The following is a 25,033-nucleotide window of genomic DNA, read 5'->3' as shown; positions in this document are numbered from 1 at the left end:
CTAGGCTTCTTGGCTGCTCACCTTGCACACCTGTCATGTCCCTTAATGACAGCCACACAAGGTCCTTATTTTGCCTCAGGGAAAGCCCCATTCCTGACAGCTGTGACAACTGAAGATCTTGTCAAAAAAGAGCAATGGTATAGAAAGTCACACCCCAAGGCCCAAGGCCTTTCTGCTGGAAGGATCTATGTGCTCTGAATATGCCCAAACTTTCCCTTCTCCAAGAGAAGACAAGGACTGCTGATCATCAAAACCAGTTTCCATAGATTCCTCATCTAATGCCTGCAGCCATTCTTACAGAGTACCTTCCACAAACCACATCACAGAGAGTGCAAAACAATCAGCCTAGGCTGCCTGAGATGCCTCCCAAGACATCTTTAAGAATACCTTTTAAGAATAGGCCTTGCAGTCTGGGTCTGCCCAGATTAGAATAATGCTCCCTGAAGGTTGCCTCTGGCAGAAGTCATGGTGCAGTAGATTTATCTTGGATTTCTGCTTATAATAGCTGAGAAAGGATGTCCTCTTTATTGAAATCTCTTTGTAATTCTCCAGTGACACCTTTTTGGTATTCGAACAATATAGTGCCAAATTCAGTGCTCATCAAGCATGTTGATTATTTCTCAGGCAAAATTTTTACATTTTGTGCATTGTTTCCCAAGGTTCAGCTCATATCCAAGACTTAGTCATAGCATACATTTACCTTATTCTCATTGTCATTCTCCCTGAGGTAATTCAGGTAGTCATATTCAGAGTAATAACATATAAATACTCATTTAAATCTTGGCCAAAACAAGCATGTTTTGAGAGCCTTCACAATCTTCCCACATGGTTGTCAGTATTCCAACACCTTTGGTTCCTGCTTGAAGTCAAAAAGCAAATGCTACATCTGCTCCATTTTAAAAGCATGAATGTTTACTAGTTGATACCTGCAGAGATTGCTCATTCACAAGTGGAGGAAAACTCAAAAAACAGCACAAAAGATGTTATAGCATCCATTCTTTTTCACAATGAGGAAATTTCCTAATCTGGTTGCATCAGCATAATGATGCCTCCATTGCTGCTCAAAACACAACATATTGAAGTATTTTCTGCAACAGTCTGGTCCTATACGAGTATGTTGGACTGCTGGAAGAGTCATTTGGCTGCCATGACCATATTTTTCCACTTTCATATAGTCTATTCCATAAGTGAGTTTCCCCTTAGTAAGTCTTAAATCTGCTTTTATCTGAGTTGATGGATGTGCCATTTTAACCTATAAATATATGTTCCTTCTCAGCAATTACTTCAGCTAAATGGATGAATGAGCTCCATGACATAGCAGACTAGCTATGCATTATTTATAAGTAGGATATCTTCACAGAACTACATCCAAGGTTCTTCTTAAAATAGTCCACAAGTTTCATACTAAGAGAACCTCTTCATTTATCTGTGTTCTTTCCAGAGCTCTGTGCAGGAAAAATATAATGGCATTTCAGGTAAAAAATCAATGCTATTCTATCTGAAGAGTCAATGGAGCAGAATCATATAGAGACACTCAACTGGAAAGACTGAGCACTAGCACATGGCTAAATAACAGTATGACCCAAGGTTTCACAGAGAACAAAATTCGTCTTCCACAAAAATTCAAAACTTCAAATTCTCCTCCTGGGAAAAGGGCTCCTTTTGCTGCAGTATCTACATCCTAGTCCTGAAGTAGATACTTCCATTTAGTCAGCTCAAGAGATTTAATTCTTCACTGGCTCTGTTGCCTGGTTCTCACGGCTTGGTTCATATCCCTGACCAAAGAGATTTGGTCCATTTGAGCTTTAACTGCAGTTCAGCGGGGAATGGTTTCGGGTTATAAAATCTTAACAGGTGTCTCAGATATCCCAGAACATCCCAAACAACTGTAGATGCTGATGAGAGAAAAACAGAAAGAAGCTTTTGATCTCCCCTATCTTAGATGTATAGATTAAATGTAGACACATATATGATGACAACTAAAGTAACCTTTCTTAATTTCAGATGGAATCTATTCTCTAAATTCAGATGAAATGGACTGCACCAATTATGTATAAAATACAATTTTTAGAGAGTGGGTTTGTACTACCAATTCATAGCATGTGTAATGAAACACCTGAATATTTTTCCAGAAATTGTTCAATACCTCTGAGTAGCATTGTAAAGAAAGTATTTCATGTGCTTCTTCTTAGGAAGCATTTGTTAATATCAGTTATCATCTTTACATTTTGTGTTCTGCCAATACCAGGATGCAAATTTAAAAATGTCTCTTTTGCACTCAAAATTCAGTTACTGAATATTTTATCCTTACTACATTTCTGTCAGGTCATTTAAAAAGCAAGTTATTTCTTTTTCTGTCATGTAAATATTACTGTCTAGTTTCCATCTCTATTGTTGTCTGACTGTATGTAAATTTGTTTGTATAAAACCACTTGCTGAAACTATTTGTATGAAGATAAATGCCACAATGTCTCTGTTGGGTTTTTTTAAGTACATCATGAGAAAGATGTTATATAAATTATGTAGACTTGCAGTTGCACCACATGGCCATACAAGTAACTTAACAATCATACACTGGGACTTTTAAGGAGACATTCCTTCGCTTTCCTTTCTCCTGAGAATCTGGTTGTGTGTTTTGTATAATTGTCACTTGCTTCATAGGCAAATACCCAGTTGCTTAATTGAGTAAATCAGATTTTATCGATATCTAAATAAGCAATTATGTTTTCAGTGCTGAAAGAAAAGTAAACTTTTGTAAGTAAAATTCGTGCTCTTAATGTATAGATTTAACCCTTTAAATTGTCCTACAGAATCATGTACAAGTCTTGAATATTAATCCTAGTTGAATTTTCTTCGTAGAAGAAAAATAAGATTCTTTCCTGATGAAAGGTTTAGAGCTTTACAAGCTAAAATCTTTTTTCTTGGTTGATTAAATTATTTTTTTGTCCAATGGTCCTCAGGACTAGGGCGGCTTGAGATTCTTAAAACAGATATTCTCAAACCAGACCAAACAGTATTCCACTCATAAATTAAAAATCCCAATGGCCATACAACAGCTGACTTGCTGGACTTTAAGCCAAAGCAGACCTGATGACTGGACATATATTTAGTAACAATCAGCTTCTTTCAGCAAACTTTGAATCATTTGGGGCCTCTAAATTAACATCAGGAAACCTAACTGAGAGCCAGCTGCTCCAGCCTGGGCTCCTCTCTCCGCAGGTCTGCAGGGCCCTGCTCCAGCACAGGCCTCCCACGGGGCCTCGGCTCCTCTGAGGGACCGCCTGCCCTGCTGGGGGTGTCCTCCATGGTGAGGGTGGATCTCTGTGTCCCCATGGCCCTCCATGGGCTGAGGGTGGATCTCTGTGTCCCCATGGCCCTCCATGGTGAGGGTGGATCTCTGTGTCCCCATGGACCTCCATGGTGAGGGTGGATCTCTGTGTCCCCATGGCCCTCCATGGTGAGGGTGGATCTCTGTGTCCCCATGGACCTCCATGGTGAGGGTGGATCTCTGTGTCCCCATGGACCATGGGCTGAGGGTGGATCTCTGTGTCCCCATGGACCTCCATGGTGAGGGTGGATCTCTGTGTCCCCATGGCCCTCCATGGTGAGGGTGGATCTCTGTGTCCCCATGGACCTCCCTGGCTGAGGGTGGATCTCTGTGTCCCCATGGACCTTGGGCTGAGGGTGGATTTCTGTGTCCCCATGGCCCTCCATGGCTGAGGGTGGATCTCTGTGTCCCCATGGCCCTCCCTGGTGAGGGTGGATCTCTGTGTCCCCATGGCCCTCCATGGCTGAGGGTGGATCTCTGTGTCCCCATGGCCCTCCATGGCTGAGGGTGGATCTCTGTGTCCCCATGCCCTCCATGGTGAGGGTGGATCTCTGTGTCCCCATGGACCTCCCTGGCTGAGGGTGGATCTCTGTGTCCCCATGGACCTTGGGCTGAGGGTGGATTTCTGTGTCCCCATGGCCCTCCATGGCTGAGGGTGGATCTCTGTGTCCCCATGGCCCTCCATGGTGAGGGTGGATCTCTGTGTCCCCATGGACCTCCCTGGGCTGAGGGTGGATCTCTGTGTCCCCATGCCCTCCATGGTGAGGGTGGATCTCTGTGTCCCCATGGCCCTCCATGGTGAGGGTGGATCTCTGTGTCCCCATGGCCCTCCATGGTGAGGGTGGATCTCTGTGTCCCCATGGACCTCCCTGGCTGAGGGTGGATCTCTGTGTCCCCATGGACCTTGGGCTGAGGGTGGATCTCTGTGTCCCCATGGCCCTTCCTGGGCTGAGGGTGGATCTCTGTGTCCCCATGGCCCTCCCTGGCTGAGGGTGGATCTCTGTGTCCCCATGGCCCTCCCTGGCTGAGGGTGGATCTCTGTGTCCCCATGGCCCTCCATGGTGAGGGTGGATCTCTGTATCCCCATGGCCCTCCATGGCTGAGGGTGGATCTCTGTGTCCCCATGGCCCTCCATGGTGAGGGTGGATCTCTGTGTCCCCATGGCCCTCCCTGGCTGCAGGGACACAGCTGCCTCCCCACGGGCTGGCTGCCCCACGGGCTGCAGGGGAATCTCAGCTCTGGCACCTGCAGCCCCTCCTGCCCCTCCTCCTGCACTGACCGTGCTGTCTGCAGAGTTCTTCCTCTCACATGCCCTCACCCTGCTCTTCCCTGGCCACAATTACATCTGCACAATGACGTTTTTTCCCTTCTTAGCCATGTTATCACAGAGGCATTGCTGTCATTTCTGATCAGCCCAGCCTTGGCCAGCAGAGCTGTCCTGGGGTCAGCTGAAATTGGCTCTGCCAGATGTGGGGGAAGCCGCTGGCAGCTTCTCACAGAAACCACCCCTAGAGTCCCCCCACTACCAAAACCTGGTCACAGAAATCAACATAGCCACACAAAAAGGAGTAATTTGGTCCTACAACCAAAGCACAGCATTTGCGCAGTTTTCACCCCGCAAAGCTCATTCAATCGGTCTGTGTATGGCGTTAAGGATTTGTATAATATGTCTTACAAGAAATTCTGACATTCAATTCTTTTTCTTTTGAACGGAGGCAAAATGTTGAAACAGTCACAAAACCAGACGGGTTTGTGGGTGACTCTAAAACTGAAAAAGTTGGTATGAAGGCAAACGCTATGATTCTACTCCATGAGAGCACTTGAAAATTTTAACTCAGTGGATTTTCTACCTTTTTTTGGATGTGCAGCTTGTGTGAAAATGCCTCTGGGAAATATGCTTGATATCCAGTAGTCTTCTGTGTCCTTCAGTACCTACCAGATACACAACATTGAAACTTTTTTCCAGATGGAAGTATATGAAAAATTTCATAACTGCGAACATTATTTTCTATACCCAGCAAACAAACACACTAGCAGAAAATAATTATCACTGTTGCCCACTCAGTCTGCCTCACCCTTCTAGGGAGAGATTGGTAGGGAATAAGAAAGTTATCCAGTTACAAAACTATTTCATCATTGACCTTTTCTCTAAGACTACAAATAAGATTGCAAGGTACAAAGAGCTGTAGGTAGGGATTGTGGATGACCTGTGATTCTGGGTAAATACTGCATTTTAACAAAACTGAAAACAGTCATTAACTATGTCTTGCCACAAAGGACATCCTTTTGTGTATTTTTCTTCCTGGAAAGATAGCAATTAAGATGCTTTCAGATGTTAATTTCTCATAATAATCACCTTCTTAAATTAAGGGGGTTTTAAGGTCCCTATATGTTTCCATACCTTCACCAACTGATTAATAATGCTAAATTATTAACCTGAGTTTTAATGCAGGCCAAGCACTCAATTCAGGAGTATAAAAATGTCAATCAAATCTTGTTTCAAGTATACAAAAAAAAAAAAAAAAAAGAGGCTACAAAATACCAGCTTTCCTTTTATGATTTTCATTTAACCAACATATAACCAAGGATGTCTTTTTTCAGGTTTTCCAAGGATGTGGCCAACCTAAACCAGCACCTGCCCTGAGATCTTCCCGTTCTGTCCCTGAAAACTTCAATACCCGGTTTAGACCATATATCCCAGAGGAGAGACCTACAACTGCTGCTGGCACAAGTTTGGATAGGCTGGTAAGGCAAAATATATTCCATTTTCGGATTAGTACAAAAGGCTTGGCTATATACTAGAAGGTGGTCATCTCCTGATTTAATAATTTTATAATCACTTTATAGTTTCTTTGCCAGCTGTTCCAGCATTCAGTAAAGCTTTTCTCTCCACTGGAAATTGTGTAGAACTTCATTGTAGGAGAGCGATATGGCTCAGTTTTTAGGTATTAGACTTGTTAGAAGAGAATAAATTCTTTCCTACAGGCCAGAAACCACATAAGCCTTTGCAGATACTTTGCAGTATAAATTATGTATCAAAAGTGATCTACAACAATATTTTATATTTTTTTATTTTATAAAAAAAGTTATGTATTAAGGCCATTTGTATCACCTAGCTCTTTACATTATACCCTTGCAAAGGCACCTCAATTTGTCTCACTTCTTTACTTAATTATAAAATTACCACTGCTTTATTTCCATCCATCTCGACAATTGACTTTAATCAGCTAAAATTTCAGTGATCGTTAATCTTGCTTTACTTATTCAATCATTTTGGGAAAACAATACTTCAACATAAGATTATTTTCTTTACTACCAATCATCAGATTCACATTTCAGACTTCAATGTTCCTGTTGTTTATACATCTATAGATTTATAGAGGGATAATGAGTGCAGCTGTTAGTACCATCCCAGCAATCATCTGTAGGTAAAACTGATGAGCGAAACTGAAGAGCTTCTGGTTTAACAAAGGCTGTGTCACATGTCCTCAGCTAATTGCTGCACACTTGCAGAGCACTGGTCTGTCTTGCCAAAGAGAGTACCCAAATATACCAATGCAGATGAGGACCCAGGTATCTTCTTGATGCCATCATTCAACAAATTCATGGGATGTCACACTAGTTTTTCACAGTGCCAAGTCTTCCCAATCACTTCTGTCTATGTTGTACTCTATGTACTCTATTCTGTCAATTTTCATGGCAACCCAATAGGAAAATAACATGGCATTTATAGTCAAGACTTGCCCTGTGGCAAAAAGCAACATTTGTTCGTTCTCTGCACTTCTGGAAATACTGTAGCCTGGTTATCCTAAAAGGAGAAGCAGAGAAGATGCTTACCTCCATTGTAGATCCAAGCACAGCAGGATCATAGTGCCATGCAACATCTCAGGCTAAAAATCTGACTAGCAATGCTCAATCTATATTTGATGGGATCTTAATTTTACCCTTTCACTTTAGATTCAGAGAACAAGACCTTCTGCATTGCTCGGAGCAGAGGCCTGGATCTTAATGTAGAATTGGCCAAGGTGAAGTGAAAGGTCACCAAAGCCTTTAGGTTTCCATCATGCTTTGTCAAATCTGAAGGTTGCAAACAGCTGAAATGGGAGGAAGAGCATAAAAAGGAAAGGGCTGGAAGCATGGCTCAGCTTGGACTAGTCTGATGATGTAAGAACAGTTCAAGCATTTTTTGTAATGAAAAAGGAAGGTTTAAGATGTTTATATATTGACATAAGAAGGATACTTTTGAACACATTAATATCCTTTTTAAAATACTAACTTGCAAAATACTGAACAGCACACTGAAAAAAGCAGAGATGTGTCCTATGCTGCCAGCCTTTAAAGGCTGAAACTAATGAAAGTTGCCAATACAGATAATTCTTTATGACTTCCAGACTTTGAAAGGGGAACTTTTCTCCATATGATTTAACGAGTCTTGTTCATGCATTATTTCAGGAAAAAAAACAAGGAGTTTAGTATTGCTGCTGTTCATTTTAAAAATGTTCAAATCAAATACCTATTCCCTGTTCTTGCTGATGGTATCTAAAATAATTACTATTTATGGTCTGTTAATGATGAGTTTTGGTATCAAATCCATCTTCAAATGGCAGTGATGAATGTGTTGTCTCCTTCTGGGCTGGGACCAACCATCTCTCAATTCAGAGATGGCTGCTGATCTCAGTGGAGCTAGGGAAGGTAGTTTATGTGGATTAGAGCAGACGGCCTTATTTCAGAGCTGTAATCCCTTAGCAGCTCTTGGGAAAGGTCACTGCCTGCTTCTCACACCATCTTGGGTAATTTTATCCAGAAGGATATAAATGCTACACTCCTGCCTCACAGAATCACCATTTAACCTGTGTTGGAACCTCAGCTTTCCATGTGCTGAATCATTCCCTGAATGACGTATCTCTCTTCATTAACTGTAACCAGAGCTTGGAGGACCAGCTTCATTTGGATACTCCTAACCCTTGCACTGTTAACAGGGTGTAACACACACAGCAGTTTTCTTGTCTACACTCTGATCATTTTCTGTTGATTACTTCATATAAATACACTGCAATATTGGTGGGTTTTTGGTATTTTCAAATGCTTAAAGACCATTTTGATTATTATAGATAGAAAAAACTAGTCTTTTCTTGTGATTCAGAAGTCTGTTCAGTGTTACATTAATGCTTTTAGAAGTCTATTCTGGAGTTTGTATTAATGGAACACTGTCAGACCACTTGACTTTAAACTGTCAACATAAAGTCCAAACATACAGTTACAAAAACCTCAAAAGAAGTGACAAACCATTTCGCTTTCATCAGTCTTTGACAACAGAAGAAACCAAGTTTAGAAAATATTTCCTCTGCATCTCAATGTTATACAAACATGCAGCATATCTGAACTGAATTCTGTTTTAGTCCTGCTCATATCCCCACTTATAAGCTTAATTCAGTTTGGCATATTTTATCAGGTAGGTTGTGCAAAGCAGCCCTTATAAGAAGCCTATGCTGAAATCACCAGGTACTCATCTGAAAAAGTGCTCCTTCATCCCTGCCTGAGCTCATGCTATTAATCCAGCTATTCCATTTCAAAAGAAGGTGATTTCTCTGTGTTATTTTCATAGCTGTAACAAGTAAGGCTTAACAAATAAGAATTAGATCAAAATTAATTATAAGAAATGTGGAAAATTTTAAATATCCCCCAAAAGCTGTGGTATATGTGGTTTTAAAGCACCTGATGTATTTAGAAACCTATGTAGAGCTTGAGACTTGTCTAAGCATGGATGAAAAACACCATCTGAGACATCCTAGGGTATGTCAAATATAGGACCAGCAGAGGATTCAAGGAGACCAGTACACTTCTGGAGCAGAAGAAGGGAGCTGGCTTGAATATACTACAGAAGCTCAAGCAATTCAAGACACTTATGCTCAGACAATTCAGTGACATCTTCACAGTACTGGGCCTAAAAGTCAGGCTCTTTCTGAAGCCAATGGAGAGAGACACACATCTTTGGAGAGTGATTCACCCCAGCTGTCACAGACATCTCTCAAAGACTGGGAAATAAAAGACTCAGTTGAAACATGCACATGTAGATAGACAAGACTGAAAAGCCTTGGAGTATTTAAGTCATCTAACTGAGCTGGAAGATAGAGCAGTAATTTGAGATGCTTATGCTCCCTTGGACTGGCCTCTGAAGTCTAGATAGAACACCCTAGAGGATGTTCACTATGAGGCATCCAAATGGGCGAACAAAACTGAGCCCCAGCTGTTCTTTGCAGGTTGCACAATGTGACATTCAGCTACATAAATATAGTCACCTAATGCTCTTTGAGATGCCTGTGTTCAAGATGTCCAAAGGTGAAAGGGAGGTTACAGGAGACCTGGTTGGAAGTTAAATGGAATATTTCAGAGGTGCTAAATTGACTTGCTCCGCCTACATTTCAAAAACTGTATTCCACCTTATACTGACAGTAACAACAGCAAAAATGAGGACTTTTCTGATTCATTATAAAAATCCATAGTGCAGATACCTAGAACCAGCTACCTTGATTTGAGTCCAGATGACTGTCATTTTGACTGTTAACAGAGAGAAATAAAGGCCTTAGTTCAGTTATCTAAGCATGGGTTTAGGCAACTGATTTGAGATCACATATTTCTACAGCACAATTCATCTCCTCCTAAAGTATACATTTGAAAGGCTCAGAAAAATCTTTCTTTATCCCTCTACTACAAAGTGCCAAAAAGTGACAATCTTAGTCCAGGCATCTAGGAAGTACACCTGAAGATAAGTAAATTATTTTTAAAATTGTCAAAAATTACATGAATTTAACACCTGCTTCTGTAGAGCATGATCTAAAGTTTCTCATTTAAAATCAACTGCTTATAAAGACTCGTTATCTTCTCTGTGGTTGCCTGTTTGGTATAACCTGTGGTTTATTTTGTTTTGTTCTGTTTTGTTTTTCTGTTCCCTGAATCTGTTTCCCTCTTGCTTCCCAGAGGACTATCTGGAGGACAATGCAACATGGTGTAAGCTTTGGTATTCTTATTCTTCACTTCATTCCCATTTGTCTTTGTACGATGATGGACAAAACACTTGTTTAAGTTTCATCTTCGCCATCTTTACTTTGTGTGTGTGTCTTGTAGACTCAAATACTAGCAGTTCTTTCTGTAATTTTGCATTCTAATTTCATTTTGCCAAGTGCCCAGAGCTGCTGCTGCCTTCCAGTATTTTTCTCTCACCTCAACAATGATGCCTCATCCCCAGAAAGGAGCTATGTATTCCTCCAGTGAACTAAAAACTGGTGTAAGCATCCCCGTAGTCTCAAATCCCACAAGGGCATGTAGAGCAATGCAGACACTGCACTAGCATTCAGCTCTGAGCCCTGTGCTTGGAACAATGGAAATGAGCTCCCAGGCTTTCCTGGGATCTCTCCCGAAAAATGTCCTTGTCTTGCTGGCCAATCACCTTATGCTTTACAGCTTCATAAGTTTAGTGGCTGTTAGAGGTCCCTGGTTCCAGACAGAACAGCCTTCCTCAGCAGAGCTCATTCAGCACAGCCCAAGGGGAAGGCACAGATTTGCATTTAGCATGGACTTAATAGTCCAGCTTCTTAGCAGGACTAATTAGTCTGCAGAGAGCACCATGCTGATACAGCCATGCTGCTTCTTGTGTTTGAGCTGCCCCCAGTACCTCTGTATCCACCACTTCCCTCTACAGCAACGCTGTCTTAATTCAGCTGGAATTTCTCCTGAGGACATACTGCAGCCTGACCTGGCTGAACGTGTATAAAATAATTCCGCATTTTCTTTCAGGGGGACACGGAATTTTTCTTGATTTTTCACCAGGGAGCTGATGCACTCTGAAACATATAATGCATAATGCACATGCATACTGTGGAGACAGGCAACTGAGAAATTGGCCGTGGCATTCATGGGTGATTTGCATTCACACACAGTACAGTGGCTGCATAGAGTAGTGGATGAGCATGAACCCCATCTGAGAAAGACCACCTTTTATGCTCTTTACCCCAGGGAGGGGAATATACTGTGTCACACTTTGTGGGAAAATGTCCTTTTAGAGTCCCTTCTGATTTCATTAAAGTAAAAACAGACAAAGTCTCAATTTCCATGAGGAAGATACCCTGAACTACCCTTTTTAGGAATAAATTCCGATGTACTTTAAGTCTCTTTTTAGCTTTTTTATTCCATTGTGCTATGGTTTTTGTTACAGTGAAAAAATGTGATGGTAATCTAACAAATCAATTGTGAACAACTTTTTCCCACTGCTCCAAAACTACATGAAATACAAAATATTACTTAAAAATATATAATCTGCTTTGCATTGTAATTATGAAAGACTAAAAGTAACAGGATTGTAGACAAATCAGACATTGATCTGAATTGGTGAGGGAATCCTCCAGGGTATTCCTAAAAGTGAAGTTCTCATTTCAGTTTTGTTAGATTCTGTTTAGTCCACAATCTTGAACTGTTAAATTTATGCCATGATAGCACAATTTTCCTGGGATAGGATGTTTAACCTCAAGATTTTTTTTTCCTTGAGAGACCCTGGAATAAAATCCAGAGAGTATAAATCTTAAAGGGCTTAAAGTTCTGAGATTAATTTTCCAAGTATCTTCTGCATACTGAGGCCATGAGATACAAACAATGAGCGTGTACAATACATCATATCTCTGGAGTTTTGGGTCACAGTCTTAAGGTTGAAGATGACAGACTTGCACAAGTGTTTTAGAAGCCTAATGGCTTCCCACAGGTTCCCAAAAACCCTTAGATGCTGTGCTGTTGGATTTGATAACCCTGTGTGATGCTAATCAACAGATGATTCCTGACGTGTACAGCTCCTCCAGTTTTACGTTTTGCATGTTTAGACAGAGTCCTGTTTCTTATTAGCTGTTTGGATGCAATGTGCAAAATGAATAAATATGTTTTACCACATTCATTATGGTCATTTGCTGTTAGACTTAGGCTTTGATTGGTTCTCCAAAATAAGTGCTTAGTATCAAGTTTTGTTTAGTCTCAGTTTCTGTCTCGCAGCAATATCTAAGTTTAAGTCTGTGCGATCATTTTTTCCCTCATGGTTAATACTAGTTCCAGGTGGCAAAGGTGGATGAATGATGGTGGCTGTCAGAACCCTCCTGGGAGACCTGACAGAGTCCTGTTTTTAAAAATGGTGATATTATTCCGTCCCCCAGGTGAATGGTTGTGCATGCTGCTGTGTCCAACACATTGCATTCCAAACATGCGTGAGGTGGTTGCTAAGACAGAGCTTTGTTACAGTGGTTGCCTCTGTCTTCAGGTGGAATGGGTCTGCCTGCTGCTCAGACTCTGACCAGCATGGGCAAGGAAAGACCAACCCCCAACAGTGACAGGAACCCCAGATGTCTACATTAATTAGTTATCAAATAAAATGCACACATCTTGACTGCCATGCAGTTTCTACCTTGCCTGAAGAGTGATGTCTCATGGAACATGGTGCTTGCATCTTCTAAAATTGAATTTTTAGTATTAGTTGGACTTCTTTTACCCGATAGGTGTGAGGACCCTTTGGGAGTCATCATATCATTTCCAGGAAAGTCATAGGGGTGTAAATGGTACTATGGATCACTGTTAGAGAGGTGGGGAATAAAAAATCTGCAGATAGAATCCACTCCTAAACACCAGACTTTCAGCAAACAGAAAGATGAAGAAATGGCACAGTTATGGGTCTTTGCTTGGTGTATATTGAAAAACTATGTGACTGCTGAACTTGGTGTTAGGGTAAAGAAAAGTAAGATATCTAGGCTAAAGTTTGCACATCTGTGCCATATCAAACCAGATAAACATGAAGTAGGATTTATTTGTCCTAGCTTTTCATGTTTCCAATGTTACAATTGAAGTCTGAGCTATCACTTCATTTCTTTGCTAATAGATGGGGAGATAGCACCTCCAGAGCTTGCTAATAATACTCATTTAGAGATGGCAAGAATCTGAATTACCCCCTTCTCCCCACTAAGGATGAATAGAATCTGGATGATTAATTCAGAGATCCAGTTTTTAGATGTGCAAATGTAACCATAACTCTTAGGGTTGGAGCTAGGCTCTATGAATCAGATGTGCACAAAGGAGATTTTGGTCTAGAAGATATATCGATACATAGTTCTTATCATGCTGCTAATCATACTCATTGCCATGGTATCATCAGGTACCTAGAAGGATAGCTAGACTCAAATGAAAATTGTCAGTTTAAAGGCTGCACAACTTCTATTCAATGGAAATTTCACCTTGTAAATCTGGATTAAAAACTACTTCCTTCCATTTGGTCTTTTAGCTTCTACTCAATAAAGGCATGGGATTTTTTCCAATATACAGAAAGTTTATATTACCAGCCTCTGGAAGAATAATCTGAGCAGGAAATACATTTGCACTGCTCTTTCAGCTGGAAGACAGATCACATTTCATTTCACGTGTCTGTGCATGAATCTGTGCAGAAGGAAAAGTCAATTCTTTATGTTCTTGTTCATGATACAGATAGTAACTATATATATATCTTCTGCATTTAGTGTTTTGATATCATATTAGGAAAAAAAATATGGTTTAAAATTTAGTGGAAGGGCTTGTGTCCCCACCTGCAATGCATAAACCATGCTCATTTAGACGCTTCCAAGTAATACCACAGTAGCAGCGACAACTGCCTGCCTCCCTGGAAGGTGCTACACTGCAATGAATTCTTGCATTTGCTAAGATGAGTGCAGCCAACCAGTTCTAAGTTTTCATAAAAAATGGATTTGTGGTATATCATCTATTCATCTACCACTAGAGAATTAGAGGGTCCTTTTTTCTGCGAGTGTCTACAGAACATAAAATATCCTTCTGCAACAAAGTCAGTTGCATACAAATGTAGATGCCAAGAGAGAAATTAAAACTTTGGTAATTTCTAAATTAGTTGCAAATAGTGAATCTCACTCTCCAAAGAAAAACATGTTTTATGCATTGCTGGCAATTAGTTTTCTCCAGCCTTTGCAGATTATTTTATTTTGTTAGACCGAACCGTATGGATATATTGTGAACTCATAACAGGAGTGTGCAGCACTGGACTCCACTTAGAACAAAAAGTAGGTTACAGCAGACTGAAACTGATTTCCCAAACTAAACGTCTCATATGTTTTTCTTTGATTGCAATAGACAGAAAATGGCAGTTTATGGACTTTTACATGTATTGCAGTGACTAAAGAGAAGTAAAATACAAGTAAAAATAAGAAGGTTTATCTTCATTACAAACGGTGACCCTTTTGTGGCCCTTCTTTACTCAAAACTGAATATTTTACATTAGGAAAGATTCCCTGTATTTTTTTTCTGCTCTTATCATCCTTCAATATTTACCATCCCTCAATCATATCAATGTATCTGTTTAGGTTGTTGGGATAGCAATACAGGATGCTCCTATAATGCAGAGCTGCATGTAAACAGTAAATCTTGAGTGGATTGTTACAGATGTTTGATGGAAAAGCCAAGATGATTAATAATTCTGGAGAAGTGAAAAGCATGGATTCAATCACATCAAATTGTATCCATCATTAACAGTGGAAAAGCCTAAGACTGTTCGTCTCTGAGCAAACCCAACAGTATTTTCTGGATCCTAGGTCTGGGTGTAGACCCTAGCAACCTACCAGGTCCACAAGAGGGCAAAATGAGGAGCTAGATATTATCAATTCAGATACTTAGTCAACATGGAAAATAGGAGAATACCTGTAAAACTTCAAAAGATCCTGTTCTGGACACTGCCAAGCGCTGAGGTACACAGTAACAGAGAACTCCTCCTACAGGATTAGGATTGAGTAGTATGGACTCCTTGCACAGCTGGTTAAGAAAACAAGTATTTTCAGAGGGTAACTCCCAGTCTAATGTGGATATCTGCCAGAAATTGCATAAATGGCTCTGTGGAAATGCCAATGTTCCTCTGTCAGGTATGATGAACTTTAGGCTTGACAAGATATTTAGATTTAGAGGGTTAGAGCTGAGTTAATCTAACTCCTTCTGAGCAGTCAATACCTGGCTTCTCCCCAAACAGGCCAACCAAAGTGAAGACTCAGACTATTAGACTTAAGGACTTAGATGTGGTCAATTGGGGACTCAGTAGAAGCTCACAATTTCACCCTGTTCCAGTAGCTTTGTGATCTGGTGGCAGCAATCATAAATTACCATTGTGTACATGTCTTTTTGGTTTTCTTGGGTCTTGCTGCTTCTGTACTGAATGTATGTCATGTAAATGTTATTTCTGGTACAACAGAAATGGAATTTACTCTGTCTGATTCAGTGTCTCTAATACAGGGGCTCTGTGGAGCTGGATTTGTTAATCTTCTATGGTAGAAGTGGAGAGCTAACAGGCAGAAACCATTGGCTGAAACACAAGTGTCATGATAAGTGACATGCCCTGAACTATCTAGGCATCTGCAAAGAGCTAAGAGATGTGGTAAAGGCCTTACAGAAGTTCTTCCATCCTCTAGATGCTCTAGAGAACTCCAACATGGCATTAAAGTCATTTGTATCTATATTAAATGAGGGAGCTGGGAGCTAATCAATAAGATCCTAAATTAGACCAAAATGAGACAGCTGGCAACTTGAATAACTCTCTAGATGCCATTGACTAAGAAGTCACAGTCTTTCCAGAGAGAAACTTCATGTGAGGGTCTCAAGTATGGTGCAAGACCTATTTGACATCTGTTCTGGAAGAGAGTGAAGGTTTCCAAAGCAGTAGACATCTGTCTGCAGGCAGTGAACCTCACTCCAGGTCTCCACCATCTGTGGTGTGTTCTTAGACACCCAGCTGACGTGTCAACACTCATTCTGATGGATTCAAATTCAGGCAAGACTAATGCACTGCCAGATCCTGATGGACAGCTGGCATTACTGTTCAGTTGTATGGGAGCAAACCACACTGCTGATACTCAACCAGCTCTTAACAGTCCCTAGGTTAATTTCCTTTGCTTTAAAGTGCTGAGACTTTTCCTTTCCTATTATATATTTGGACAGCATAAATACTATGTAGGAACACAAAGGAAAACAGACCAGAATGAAAGTTGTTTTTCTCTTGAAACATTCAAGGCCATAAAAATATCCAGTAATAACTGCGTTACCTAAGTAACTGCTAGAGAAAGTAAAGTAAAAAGCTAATTGCTTAAAGTGCATTGTGTTTTTAATATAACATACCTACAGTGCTCCTATATTAAAGTGTGATATATATGGAGAAATAACAGGAATTTGAGTAATGTATTTCTTCTGCTGAAAAAAGCATCAGTCATTTAGAGGAAAAAAGTCACTGCATAATAAATGAACCTGTTAAAAACTTCCTTTTCTGTGATCTCACAATGAATGCTAATGGGCTTAAAAAATCAGAGAACATTTATATTATTAGAAATAATTTTTACATTAAAAATCAGGGAACATTTATAATACTAGAAATAATTTGTAGATTAAAATCTTTTCAACTTTTATTCCCTCACCCAGACAAAATCCAGTTGACCAAATGGGGGTATCTAACCCCAGAGCCAGACAGATAATGCATCCTTTGGTGTCAGCCGAGAGAAATAGGCACTTTCAGGGCACAGTTGATCTGAGCTACTTTAAAAAGCTTTGTTGGATTAAGTAGCACTTGTACTCTTTAGTTCCTGCTTCTCACCATTGTCTGCAGAAGAAAAGTTTGTAGCTCAGACAGGAACAATGACATCATGTCAGATGAATTTCATTCACAGATTCTTCTTTCTGGAGCTTGTGGTCTGGATAGACTAGGAAATTACTAACATACACCTTGGTAGTATTTCTAGTTGATTTGGTTTGGCAACGAGGGGTCACACTGTGCTCAGCATTGAACACATATTAAAACTCAGTTCCTGTCTTGAACACCTTAATGAGCTCTATCTTTCAGACCCTTTCTTCTGAAGTCGAAGATGCAGGATTCCCAGTCATTGCTCATTGCCTCTCTTATGTTTTTTTAACCATTCCCTTGCACTGTGGGAATGGAGTGATCCAGAAAAAAAAAAATCAGCTGTTTCTGTAAAACGTGATATTCCTAATACCCAAGTTAACAAAATTTGAACTGCAACCTGTTTGCCTCACAAGAGAAAGAGGAGAAAGTGTGCATAGTCTTCCCCTTGTCACTTATGCTCAAGCAATCTCCAAGTGCAGAGCAGTAGAGATGGAATACTGTCCAGGGTGCAAGACTACCAGAGACTGGGAATATCCTCCTCTTTGTCAGGTACAGAGCATTTTCACATGTAGTGATGGGACTGGAAAACCGTGTCTGTTTTTAACTGCAACCCAACCCATGTCTCCCAGATTATAATGCTTACATAGCTGGGAAAGTAAAGAGGACAGTGCCTGTCTCAATCCCATCCAGATTCTTATTCTCAGTCCAACTTTAGTTCTCCTAGGTAAAGACCTTCATTGTTAAATGAAAAATGGATAACTCAGCTCTTTTCTGTCTGCAGAGAGAGGCCTAGATTCATCATACTTTTATCAAGTCACCCCTTGCTTGATAAAAATCAATGTGGCAAAACCGGATCCCTTAAAAATCTCTTTTATCATGAAATCAGCCAGATATAGACATATAGGGAAAAGATGGATTGGAGAAAAAGTACTGCCTGTAAAACATGCAGCTCACTTGGGAATGTGACTAGCTGAAAATTGACTTGGTAATGTTCTGGGACAAAACCCCTGGAATTCTCAAGCTAGTTGGGGAAGTACTTTTAAGAAATCTTATTTTCCACAGGTTGTAATGTTGATTTATTTCTGTGCTAAAATGTGAAATAATATGGCTGGCAAATACGCTTTCAGAAATCTAGAAAATAGTTAGTGATATATAGGGACATATTCTTCAATGTCATTTGTTCCTTAATGTGTCCCCATGGCAAAGGCACCATAATCACTTCAAGCCCACTCATTCTCATGCTATAACACTCTCTCTGCTCTCAGCCATTCACTTCATCAGAGATAAAACAGAGATTAGAAGAGCATCATTGTAAAAGGAACATCTGAGCAAGACATTTATGCCTTGTAACCACCCACAATTTAACTCTGGCCTCCTAGACCAGGGTGACCAAAGCCAGACTCTCACTACAGGATATGAGCCATCCTCTAGAGGTACTCAGGGGAGGGCTCATATCTGACACAAGCCAGTTGCTGAATTTTGCATCCAGAAAAGAGCCCACACACACTCTGGAAGCTCTCCAATAAATCCAAGTGAACTTATCATGCTTTCAGGAAGAGCTCTGATGCTGCATGGTGACTTTACATGCACACCTCAATATTTTTTTTCCCCATTTGAAGCACTAGATTGTCTGCTGCTTAGAACCTCTGAATTGTTTTGCACTTATTCAGGTAGCCATTCCCTAAAGGAACTGGGAATCCTTTTCCACTATTAGTAGTGACATACAACAGGATTAACATTAAGGTTCTCTTTAGGATTTATTGCATTTCTGAATGCAATGTTATCTGATTTTGATGCCTTGCTTCTCTAGCTGTTGGCTTGCTGAAGTGTTTTCTAACAAAGAAAGTAATACTCACACTATGATCCAGACCAATGTCTAATTTCCAGCAAGGAGTCCAAGGCTCAGACTTCATTTGCACGATTCACCATTTAATTTTAATGGATTAAATTGCATAGTTGGGGGAAAAGAGCAATGATAAGAACATACCTGTTAATTCTTGCTGCAGGGGTGAAGTTGCCATAGTAACTTATCAGGATTAGTTAATCAAGCTTTGCCTGTTATCAGAAACCAGATGGAGCAAAGACTCCAAACTATGGATCTTTAGGCAGCTATTAAAAGTCAGATTGATGTTCAGCTAGAGGTAAATAGGGCAAGGGTGCAGTGTCTGTCAGATAGAAATTGTAGCCATCATATATTGCTATAAAGGAATTACAGAGAAAAACGGGGTTATGAGTCACAGCAAGAAGTGTTTTAAATATCTGTTCATAATATTCAAATATTATTCTGGTTCAGAAAGTATGTTTATTTAAATAAGGTTCTGATATTCCATATGGTTTGCTCCATCCCTTATATGACTATTGTCATATTTACTTAGTCACAGCTATTTGTCTTCTCCACTCAGTCTTCCAGGGGGGAGCCCAGCAAAAGAAAATCAAATTGTCCAAGTCATCTTTCATATGCCATCATTTATAACCTGAAGGAACCTACCTGTTTTCCTTTTACAGTGCCTGTCTATGCCTGGGGGGTCATTTGAAGCAGTATGATTTTCATGGGCCATTGTGGGGATTCAAAACTAGTTTCATGGACTATACCACAGAGAAAGGTGCTGCTTTTCCACCAAGGGTGCACTGGAGAGAGGAGGGGGACACTAGGGAGAAGCCTGTTTCTCCATGTGTGAACATGCAGGCTGAGAGGTTCAAAATGGCCAGGAATTTCAGTTCTGGGAACTGGCTGTATGCTCAGGTACAGGTTCAGGGAACACTAAAACTCTCGAGACCTTTGCTTGGAAACACAGTGTGTTCTCCTCTCCTATTCCCAGCAGCCAAAGAGGGCATGTGTCACAGACATGTTTTATGAAAAATCCTTTCCTTAGGATTTTTCCTCCTGAGAAGCTGAGAGGCCTCAGGAACAAAATGTAAACAATGATTGTTTGCTGCTGTGGAATGCAACAGGTGGATCTGTGATTGGTCTCATCTGGTTGTTTCTAATTAATGGCCAATCACAGTCCAGCTGTCTCGGACTGTTTCGGTCAGTCTGAGCCTTTGTTATTCATTCCTTTTCTATTCTTAACCAGCCTTCTGATGAAATCTTTTCTTCTATTATTTTAATATAGTTTTTAATATATATCATAAAATAATAACTCAAGCCTTCTGAACATAGAGTCCACTTTCTCGTCTCTTCCCTCATCCTGGGACCCCTGCAATCCCTGTCACATGCATGCAGTAAAGTTTTTACTTTTTCCCTTTGCATAAAATTTTTAATTTGCCTGTAGGCTTCACATATTAAAGACTATGACAGTATGGGCAGCACAAGACAGTGTTTAGTGCCCTGCACCTGCTGGTCTATACCATAAGGGATGGCAGCAGAAGCACTGCAGCCTGGTAAGCATACCCCACAATTTTAAGTGTGGAGCATGCTATGCTGGCTGCTAGCAGGGCAGCAAGCTGTTACCCTGCACTGCAAATTCAGGGGAGGGAGGCCAAAATCAGGAGCCTTGTGTAGGCTTATCAGTATAGAAGAAAAGCCAAGAGGTGCTTTTCACCAACACAGTCACCAGCTTTTAGGCTTTGGGGTGCATAGTACAAGACAGCTTGAGATAACTTCACTCTTCATCAGAAGAGGTACTAGTCCTGAAAGAATCCACAGGCATCAGATGAATTTGAATTTCAACAAGCTAATCAGAAAACCCAAGGTTAGCCTGGCTTGGGAACCTTGGGAACCTTGGGAACCTACTGTTTTATCCCTGTGGGTCCACTTGTTACTAAGCATCCATCTCGTTTCCATGAAGAGTACTCATCTGCACATTTTCCTTTTGATAGTTTGCCAGGCTTTCCTAAGTAGGAAAATAAATGAGATAAAAATTGCTAAAACCACCTTGAAAGGAAGTGTAAACATCACAGAGATTTGGTTTGCATAGTGCATTTCTTAAAGGGCTGGAAGCCATCTGTGGGATGATGTGAGGCAAGTTATATCTTCTGAAAATAATTGAACCCAAGAAGCTTAAGAGCAAAAAAAGGAGGATGGGTAATCCAGTTCAGATAAAATGAAAAGTGATTTTACCTTTTCTCCCACACCTCATTGAATTAAACCATTTTGCTCATTGAAAAAATCCTGCTGCTTTTTTCTTATTTATTTTTATGGATGCAATTGTTTATAGGATCCCTGACAAGAGGGGTCTATTATCTAAGAGCTTTACAAACATACAGCTTTGGCACCAAGAACCTGAGTCAGAAATTAATTCAGACCCCAACAACCCCAACCCTCGGCTATCAAACCACATTTTCTTTGAAAAACAGGCATGGGATATGAGTAAGGCAAACAATTCTTTTTTGTTTTCTGTTTATCTGGGTTTGGTCAGGACTAGAAACAAACGAGAAAATTAATGAAGTAAAGTAAGTTTCTGACATAGTCTGCTGTCTGAGGTTGAAGTAGAATTGCAGTTATATTTTACAGATTTCAAATATTCAGAAACATGAAGTACTCTAGTTTTGGGGTGGTCCTTCAAAGTGCAGCTTTAAAAAATAATCATCAGTTGGTATCTCCTTGCTTTGGTGCATAGCACTGCAGAAGCTAGAACACCTCTGTATGTCTGCATAGTCCAAGAAATGTCACTCCCATTTAGAGACCAACTGCAGGATTGCTCTGAGAGCAGTCCACTGACTGCTGTGTTACTTTGCACCTTTCTGGTTCTTCTCTATTTCTGCTGTTTTTCAGATTGTCTTCTCGCATATTGCAAGCCAATTCTTAAAGAAGTTGTAGTCAGAATAGTAAAGTTCCCCTGAATTTTAATGATTTAAGGCTCCTTCAGGGATTTTATTGGCGGCTTGAGGGGCTTTTTTGGTAACTCCTTTGACACAGATTTCCTTTCCTCTGTAACCTACAGTGGAGTTCTAACCCTTTGCCTTTTCCATCACAGGATGAAGTCATGCATACAGTAGCTGAGTTATAAATTCAGCTTCACAAGCTGTTGTACTGTAGAATAAAATAAGACAGGCAAAGCACCTGTAAGAAACAAAACTTGGTTAGATGTAAGTGGCTTTGATCAGAAAATGCAGCAAGGGCATGAGGAAAATAAATAGGTTTCTCTTAAAATAGGACATAGTTTAAAGTCATTCCCAGTGTGAAAGTATTCTCTTTGCACAGCTGAAACATAAATAATGTAAGATCAATGTTAGATGTTGGCTGGTCTATTCTGAAAATGAGACTGTAGAAACTGTGCAAAATAACCACCACCAATAAGTTTGTTTTGCTGTATGCCTCAAGATAGAGAAATTGAAAGAACATGTAAAACTAGGCATGAGTTGATGGAGAAATTAAACTACAAAATGACAGGAAGACAGGAGATGTAATGACCAGCATAGGCTGGTTTGACTGGTTGTTTGAATTAAAATGATTACATATGCAGCCTCAGGAAATAAAAGCTCCCATTCCATTCAACACAGTTTATAAAGTTTTGCTCCAGTAATGAAAAATGGAAATTAGCCTCTCTAATGAATTATAGCAATTATCTCTCTGCTGGGGCAAGACAACTCAGAATCCACTTGTATTCCCCCAAGAAAAGAAGCACTGTGTGCTGTTATTCACCACACACCTTGAGAAATTCAACCACATTTTCTTGTTATTGTTTTTCTGAAGCACAAGGCTTCTCAGCTGCCAGCTCATGGTGCTTCTGGGTTTCACACCATGAGTAGCCTTCACTTACACAGGAACTCTCTGTGTATGAGCAGCAGGATGACACAGAATTAGGTTGGTTTTTTACACTGGTACAGGGCAGTAACTTTTTCATGGATTGTGAATCTGGTTAAAATAAAATACAAGCTGTTTCTCATTTTTTTCTAAGTTTTTCTCATTTTCAGACCTTAGCTGATTTGTGCAAAAGAAAAATGGTAAAAATCATATTTTAAACAAAAACATTTATTTTCTGTGCCGCCTGTCATGGAAGAAAAGCAATGCTGGTATTTCTGTGTTAGTAGAACTTTATCTAGATTTCCTGATTGTGATGTAGATTTCCTGATAAGTGATGTACTAAAAGTACTATGATTAAATCCAACTGTACTTCATTTTGCCACACATGTACATTTTCTCACACACAAAATGTTTATATTCAAACTACCTCAAATACATTTTTGTCCAAAACCATTTTCTAAAAATTGGGGATTTTGCCCAGGAAATTACACTTGAATTGAGCAAAAAGTGAACTATAATGGTTAAATAACATTTATTGCAAGTTAGAAAGTGTTTTATCTCTTGGACATTTTTTTGCCAAAGAAAGAGTATATTCAATGTCTCCCCTCCTATAGAATTAAGTTGATGTCTACTTAAACCAATAAAAACTGCAATTTTTTTTCTGTGAGATCACTATTAAGAGATTTATACAAACTGTTCATTGGCAATGCATCACAGCTGGGCTGGAACATTATTTTTAGGAAAGATACTAGGTTAAATTCAAGGCATTGGGAGCATCTGGAAAGTCTTTATTTGGATGTTTTCATGTGATAAAAGCACAGATATATTTCTATCATATAAGAACCACATATGTTCATGTAGCTGAGTTTTTCAGAACTTGCAGACTGAAAACTTCACAGTCTAAACAGAGAAGTTTTCAGCACCCAGAAATTTTTTAACATCCCATGCCTGTACCTCTATTCAACTGAGAACAACCTCTGCAATTAACTGCTTAAAATGAACAAACCCTGTTTTCTCTCTTTCTTTTGACAGTGACAGATTCTTTGCATCATGAACAGCCCTAGCTATAAATCTCACTTAAGGCCAAAGCTGTGCATCATCTCATTGTCAGTGCTCAGCCACAACACGCCGCACTCGCAGGCTCCGAGTTCGACTCTCAAAATTCAGTCTTTCATAAAAACTGCATCAGGAGCTTTTGCCTCGACACACCAGGATAGCCCTAGGTTCTGGAGGCAAACAGGTGTCATCCTTCAGGCTGAGTGTTCCCAAATGGTGGCTGGGGGAGCCTGTGGCCACCAGCTAATCAAGATGCTTACAAATGCTGGGGAGCAAAACAAAACAAGCAGGAGAGTTGTGTGCCTCGGGAGTTTGCACAGCACTTTGTACTGTAAAACAGGGAGAGCTGGGAACAGTGAGACTGGCTAATTTCCAGTGCACTTCCATGATACTTTATTGAAATGAAAATAGACCTGAACAGTGTAGGAGAGGGGAAGAAGCCTGAGGTTTCATCTGAGGAAAGCAGAGTCTTTCTGTGATAAGACTTCATCCTGTGGCTGCTGTTTCATCCCTGTGGGTCCACTTGTTATTACTGTCCATGAGTAACCTATTGGCAAGTTGCCATCTCTTTCAGGTCTTTTTTTTTTTTTCTCTCCTCTCTTTATGCAAAATCTTTAATGGTTTCTGATCTCTCTGGGAGATATCTCTGCTCTTTTCCCTCCCGTTTTGAACTCTACAAGTAAAAATGTGTTACAGGTCAGCTCTGTGCTCTGCAGTAACATAGCCTAAAAAGTCAGGAGCCAGCTCTGGGTGAGCTGGTGTAACCCTGCCACTCACCATGCTCACTGGAAGCAATAAAGATATTTTAGCACCATTCTGCAGCTCTTGACCTGCCTCTCCACAGGACTAATTCATTCAATTGACATGTCTCTGCCATCCAGCCACCAGGTCTATAATGAGCCTGGTTGGGGTGATCTCAAGGATCTCTGGCTGCCATGATGTAGCTGTGCTCCTTGTCCATCCTCTTTCCCATTCAATCCTTTCCAAATAAGGGCTTTCTGTGTAATTTTTTTTCTCATTTATAGCTTTTGTGTCTCCAAGAGGAACATACTTGATGCTGTTGATGTTTTCTGTTAGACAGCACTGCTGTACCCAAGCAGGTATTGTGCAGGGGTTGGTTTTGGTGTGTCCAGCTTGATATGAGAATTGAAAATTAGCTTAGGCAACTTGCCCACGGTATGGATGTCACCAACAGGGTGGCTCCTTCCATAGTCTGAGATGGAGTCACAGAGTTCCTGACTCAGGAAGAGCCCAGTAGAAATGCAATGAGCCAAGAACTTGG

The 25,033-nt window shown here is 40.3% G+C and overlaps 1 protein-coding gene across 1 annotated transcript in view; it reads left to right on the top strand.

Annotated features, from left to right (window-relative positions):
- GPC6 (glypican 6) overlaps window positions 1-25,033 on the top strand; it is a gene marked incomplete at both ends in the record, with an annotated part of 714,974 nt that overhangs the window by 649,384 nt on the left and 40,557 nt on the right. Inside the window, 2 exons of the mRNA XM_084226232.1 lie at window positions 5,930-6,073; window positions 10,307-10,336. Of these exons, the coding sequence (XP_084082358.1) occupies window positions 5,930-6,073; window positions 10,307-10,336 (174 nt within the window). The remainder of the gene's footprint in view (window positions 1-5,929; window positions 6,074-10,306; window positions 10,337-25,033) is intronic.

The sequence above is a fragment of the Fringilla coelebs genome, assembly GCF_963513975.1.
Source record: "Fringilla coelebs genome assembly, chromosome: 2".
Classification (NCBI taxonomy): domain Eukaryota; kingdom Metazoa; phylum Chordata; class Aves; order Passeriformes; family Fringillidae; genus Fringilla; species Fringilla coelebs.
This window is presented reverse-complemented; position numbering and strand designations above follow the sequence as displayed.